The following is a 5,129-nucleotide window of genomic DNA, read 5'->3' as shown; positions in this document are numbered from 1 at the left end:
TATATCCATTACAATGTGACAAATTTAACATTTATCTCTCATACTAACCACATTTTTTTTTTCCATATATTCATATCAATTAAAAAATTCAAACTGAGACCTTATAAGTGACTCAAAAATATCAAATCATGCATTCTGCATTAATTGGTTATATTGGAAATGAAACCCAAGATCGACTAAACATTTAATCCAAATAGAAGGTAAAACCTAAACATTAAACTTGTGAAAGGAGACAACACATATTCGCATCCAAAAAATCATAAGATTAAAATGGCTCGTGAATATACCTTTTAGCCTTAGGTGGACACGTGGCACTTAGCATCGTTATTACTTATTACTCTTCAGTTTTAAGGTTTCCCTCTACTTATAAAAGGGCCCAAGTCCCACCTCATCCATGTTGTCTGCTTTTCATCACCCTCATTTCTTACCGTTGGATCAAAACCTAAATACATAGCTGTAAATTCCTCAGCTTTCACCATGCACCTTAGGTTTGGACCACCAACAATTGTTTTAAATTGATAATACTATGACCCCCAAAAAATAAGAATGCCTGAATAACCCCACAAAAAATAAAAATATACAGTGTATATACGTACACATGAAATATCTCTGAACGCAAAATCAGAAATGAATTAAGTTTAATTTGGCAAGAGAAATTGGAGTTTTGACTTTTTCATGTGTATATGTATGTGTATGCATACTAGGTGTATATAGTATGTGATGCGGTGAGATAGTTATAAAGGAGGTGGGATGTACTAGAGAAAGAAAGAGAGACGGTTTTGTGTTTTTGTGAAGGGGAGTGATCGAAAGAGAGAGAGAGAGAGAGATGGGGAGAGGGAGAGTTGAGCTGAAGAGGATAGAGAACAAGATCAACAGGCAGGTGACTTTTGCAAAACGGAGAAATGGGCTTTTGAAGAAAGCGTATGAGCTTTCGGTTCTATGTGACGCTGAGGTTGCTCTGATTATCTTCTCCAATAGAGGAAAGCTGTACGAGTTTTGCAGTAGCTCTAGGTATAAAACAAACTTCACCAAACACCAACCCTTCATCTCTCTGCACTTGCAACACCTATATTCATGTATACTATCATATCATTTTTTTCTTTTCTTTTTTTCCCAATATCTTGATTTTTGGAGATGTCGAAAAATTCAATCTTTTGGTTTTTGGTGGGAGGAAAAGCAAGCTATCTTTTTTTGGAGGGGAGGAGGGGGTTTCTTTGCCGTTTCAGTGAATGTTTTTGAGGTCTATAGGGCTCTGTGCTTGTGGGTTTTGTTAGATCTGCAAGAGGAAACCATGAAAAGAAGATCATTTCTATATTTGTGTTGAGTTTTTCTGCACCTTCAACCCCTTTCTCTCTCTTTTGCTAATATCACTGTTTCTGTTTTGTGTTTTGTGTTTTGTGTTTTTGGAGAGAGAAACTCTCCGATCTAGCTAGATGTGTGATTCAATGATGCACATCAATCTTCTTTCTTCTTTCCCTTAACATCTGGTTTTGTTTACTTCTTCAGTAGTCGTCACCAAAGATTGAATTCTACTTTCATGAATCGTATTTATCTTTTTCTTAGATTCAATTTCTTTTGACAAACTCCTACAAATAAATGCAAACATAATTTCTGGTGATTTGGTCCAAATTTTGACCTTTTTAGGGTTTGTGTGTTGAATCTTCCTCTTGCCCTTGTTTTTGTTTTTTCTTCATGGAGAAATTCTCCAATTTCACCCTTCATTTTTGCTTGGAAACATCATTCAATGATCTTCCAACAGAAGAAAGGATTAATTTTTTAGATTGTTCAATTACAAAAATTTTACCAAAAAAGGAAGTCCATTGCAGACATGATTAAGCTGAGAGATTTTCGTTCCGAGTTAGCCGCTGTAAGAGATCATCAAGCCTTAATCTTTTCGCCCTTTCGTAATTTTCTTTCTGGATCTTCACTTTGTTTTTCCTTTAGCTAGGGTTTTTTTTTTTTTGGAAAAAAATGGAAGATGGGAATTTAAACCCTTCAAAATTATATAATTATTGTATATATCTTCTTCTTTAATTAGCATATCTCTCTCCTCTTTCCCTCTCTCAGATCTTTTTCATTTTTTATGCTGAAGCAAAGCTCCAACAAGAAAATTTTACAAAGATGTCATATTTTTCTGGTTTTGGAGTCTTGCTTGGATGAAAACAGTGTTATATCCAGTTACTTGGAGGTGTTATCTCATGATTAAGAATTATTGCATATTTTTTTCGTTTTAATTTGTTCTTTTTCTAGATGGGTCACTTTTCACTCGGCTAATTTTGCAGAGATGATTATATTCCTGACAATCCTCCATATTTCCCTATGGACAATGGATTATACGCCAAACCCAGATATCTGAAATATTTTTAGGGCAATTTATGGCTCTCTCTTTCTGTACTTGCTATGAGGAAATTCATCGATTACTGAGAGAATAAAGATTGTTTTGGCAAGAATATAGCATGTCTTTCTTCTGATTAGACTAATCACATTTAATTTTTCCATTGATTGGATTTGCATAAAATTATTAGACTGAATAAATTGTTGTGAATTTGTGACTGTAGCAGCATGCTCAAGACACTGGAAAGGTATCAGAAGTGCAACTACGGAGCTCCAGATACAAGTGTATCCACAAGAGAGGCACTGGTATATACTAGACATTCAATTTCATGCATTCTCATCAATTGTTTGAAATTACAAAACTGAGTTAGTCAATTTGGACTCCAAAAAGCTTAAACCCTTTATTAGGAGTAGTAATAGTAATAGGAGATGATTGAGCCTGAGCGGCCACATGATGAATGACTAGAAACGACTTCCCCAAATGTGGGGTCTGATAGGTGTAGAAAGCGACGGTGTCGTTGGAGCGGAGGCCCTTGTCCTTGACGAACCGGTTCCAGCCTCGGGTAAACACGAAGCTCTGGCTGCTCTTCCAGTAGCAGTATCTGAACTTCCAGAGGCTCATGGCCTCATCGTACACCTCCAGCTGCACCTGCTGCTCCCCGGGCACGTCGGGGAAATGCTTCACCGCGTACCTCTTGGGGATGACGAGGCGGTTGAGCTTGCCCACGTCGCTTGGGGTCAGCTCCTTGTGGAAGAGGAGGCTGCAGGAGCACCCATACAGTGATGATGTGTTTAACCCTATCTCCAGCTCTCCCTGCTTCCTTAGGAATTCGGACAAGTGTGACGGATACGATCCGTCACGGATCATGTTGAGCACGGCTTCCGTGCTCAACTGGCTCTGGAACCCAAGTTCCAGAGCCGTTGGTGGGAAGTTTGTGTGGGAATCCCCGTGGCGGAGCTTCATGGCGGCGCTGTCGTAGGCTATGGCTGCGGACGTCTCGGATTTGAACGTCCCCAGCCATATGCGCTGCTGGTTGGCGTATATCTGTGCGCCCCAGTGGCCGTTTGGCTGTGGGACCACGCCCTTGAATCTTTCTCTTCTCCACCCTCCAACCTCTCTTGCTGCTGAAACCATCTCTTCTTCCATTTAACACTAAAATCAATACAATATCAAAATAATTAAGCGACAAAATATGTGATATAAACAAAATTGTACAGATTGACATACCTGCAGCAGATGATAAAACTTGAGGTGTAGAAGAGAAAACTATGATTTGTGTGCAAGAAAGTGGAATACAAGGAGTTATCTTGGGAGAGAGATATATGCCAATCAAAGATTTTTGGTTTGTTGTAGATAAGGAATGTTTGCAATTCATGGGAAGGATTTTTTATAACTATGTTAATTTAATCCTCTAAATTTGTCTCAAATAAGGCACTAGTTATGGTAATAATTTTAATCCTGAGATTCCATGCATTAGGCTTTATCCGAACCCGCCCTTAATTAGTTCTGATTCCATATTTTTTGAGTTATTATTCCGCATTTTCAGCTGGATGCTTTGTAATCATTTTTTCACATTTTCTCTTCCGATCATCAGATAGACAAACTAATAAATCAGCACAGGTATTCTATGAGTCAAATATGGTATGTTACAACTTTCTTGATATACTCCAACCATTTTTCAAATTTATACTCTAAAAAATAGATAAATTTTTTCATAACTTTAATGAATTTTAGATATAAAAGGCTCTTATTTTATATTAAATAAATAAAACTCATATAAATATATTTATTGAATGAGATGAACTAAATAAAAATTCATTAAAAGATATAAATTAATTAAGAACTATTTTCAGCCTTTAGATTATGAAGATATACAGTGGATTCGTTATTTTATTGGATGAATTCATAGTCCTGGGTTCGAATCTCAAATAAAGTGAAAATTTAATTTTTGAAATCATACATTTTCACAACAAATTTATACATATTCGATCTATAGTATTTATAATTTATATTTTTAAAGAGATTTCTATCCTAACTATTTTCTATATTATCTTATCAAATTGTTTCTTTAATTAGAATTTAACATAATATTGTGCGTCTATTAATATTTTCGTTTGTCTAACAAAGATGGTGTGTTTTCCTATTAGAAAAACCCATTCTTATATTTTAAATCCCGTTTATAGACCCTTTAATATTTAAACTATATCTTCCAATCATTTTATTAAACTTGTGTCCTTCGCTCCAGCACACCTGAGGGTAATATTTAGTATGTCAAAATTTGTATACACTTTTATGATAGTAACTAGCTAAGTGATACATGCAGCAGACATGCAATTTATATTGAATAAATCAAGATTTTGAATAACTTTATATTAAAAAAGAATTCTTATCTTATACTAAAATAAAGTGTGTGTATATATATATATATATATATATATATATATATATATATATATATATATACACTCCCTCCGTCCCATATGCTTAGGCTTGTTTTCCTTTTTGAATGTCTCATTTATATAGGCTTGTTTCCATAAAAAATAATTTTTTTTACTCATTTACTATTATATCCCTATTTAATTCTTTAATTTACTCCCACTTTAATACATTATTAAATAGTTTATAGGATTAGGTTCTATGGAGAAATTATTTTTTTTTCTGAAAGTTAGGAACGTTGAACATGTCAATAGTTTTTTTATGAACATAGAAATAATTTTATTGAACGTTTGAGGATCGAATCCTAGAGTGCTAAATTTTAAACAAATACATCTTTTCAACAAATACGTCAGTTCAT

The 5,129-nt window shown here is 34.8% G+C and overlaps 2 protein-coding genes across 3 annotated transcripts; one reads left to right on the top strand and one right to left on the bottom strand.

Annotated features, from left to right (window-relative positions):
- The first annotated feature begins 553 nt into the window (after positions 1 to 553).
- Positions 554 to 3,062, top strand: LOC130995644 (agamous-like MADS-box protein MADS4). 2 transcript variants are annotated; one of them, XM_057921011.1, is made up of 3 exons: positions 554 to 1,011; positions 2,562 to 2,640; positions 2,832 to 3,062. In XM_057921011.1, exons 1-3 carry the CDS (start codon positions 827 to 829, stop codon positions 2,835 to 2,837), a joined length of 270 nt encoding a protein of 89 aa, XP_057776994.1. In that variant the 5' UTR covers positions 554 to 826; the 3' UTR covers positions 2,838 to 3,062. The 2 variants fall into 2 exon arrangements, with proteins under 2 accessions (XP_057776994.1, XP_057776993.1); XM_057921010.1 differs by having other exon boundaries at positions 610 to 1,011; positions 2,559 to 2,640; positions 2,832 to 3,055.
- Positions 2,961 to 3,481, bottom strand: LOC130993904 (AP2/ERF and B3 domain-containing transcription factor At1g50680-like). The gene is made up of 2 exons (XM_057918939.1): positions 3,212 to 3,481; positions 2,961 to 3,095 (listed from the first exon to the last, which is right to left on the bottom strand). Exons 1-2 carry the CDS (start codon positions 3,479 to 3,481, stop codon positions 2,961 to 2,963), a joined length of 405 nt encoding a protein of 134 aa, XP_057774922.1.
- Positions 3,482 to 5,129: the final 1,648 nt, after the last annotated feature.

This window comes from Salvia miltiorrhiza, chromosome 7 (assembly GCF_028751815.1).
Source record: "Salvia miltiorrhiza cultivar Shanhuang (shh) chromosome 7, IMPLAD_Smil_shh, whole genome shotgun sequence".
Taxonomy (NCBI): domain Eukaryota; kingdom Viridiplantae; phylum Streptophyta; class Magnoliopsida; order Lamiales; family Lamiaceae; genus Salvia; species Salvia miltiorrhiza.
Note: the sequence above shows the minus strand (reverse complement) of the source record. Positions and strands in the feature narration are given on the sequence as shown.

Bases quoted from the DNA above. Each gene is read 5' to 3' on its own strand.
- LOC130995644 (XM_057921010.1), top strand. From the start codon at position 827: ATGGGGAGAGGGAGAGTTGAGCTGAAGAGGATAGAGAACAAGATCAAC. The intron at 1,012-2,558 runs GTATAAAACAAA...TTGTGACTGTAG, and splicing joins GAGTTTTGCAGTAGCTCTAG to CAGCATGCTCAAGACACTGG.
- LOC130993904 (XM_057918939.1), bottom strand. From the start codon at position 3,481: ATGGAAGAAGAGATGGTTTCAGCAGCAAGAGAGGTTGGAGGGTGGAGA. The intron at 3,096-3,211 runs GTGCTCAACATG...GTGCTCCTGCAG, and splicing joins GCCAGTTGAGCACGGAAGCC to CCTCCTCTTCCACAAGGAGC.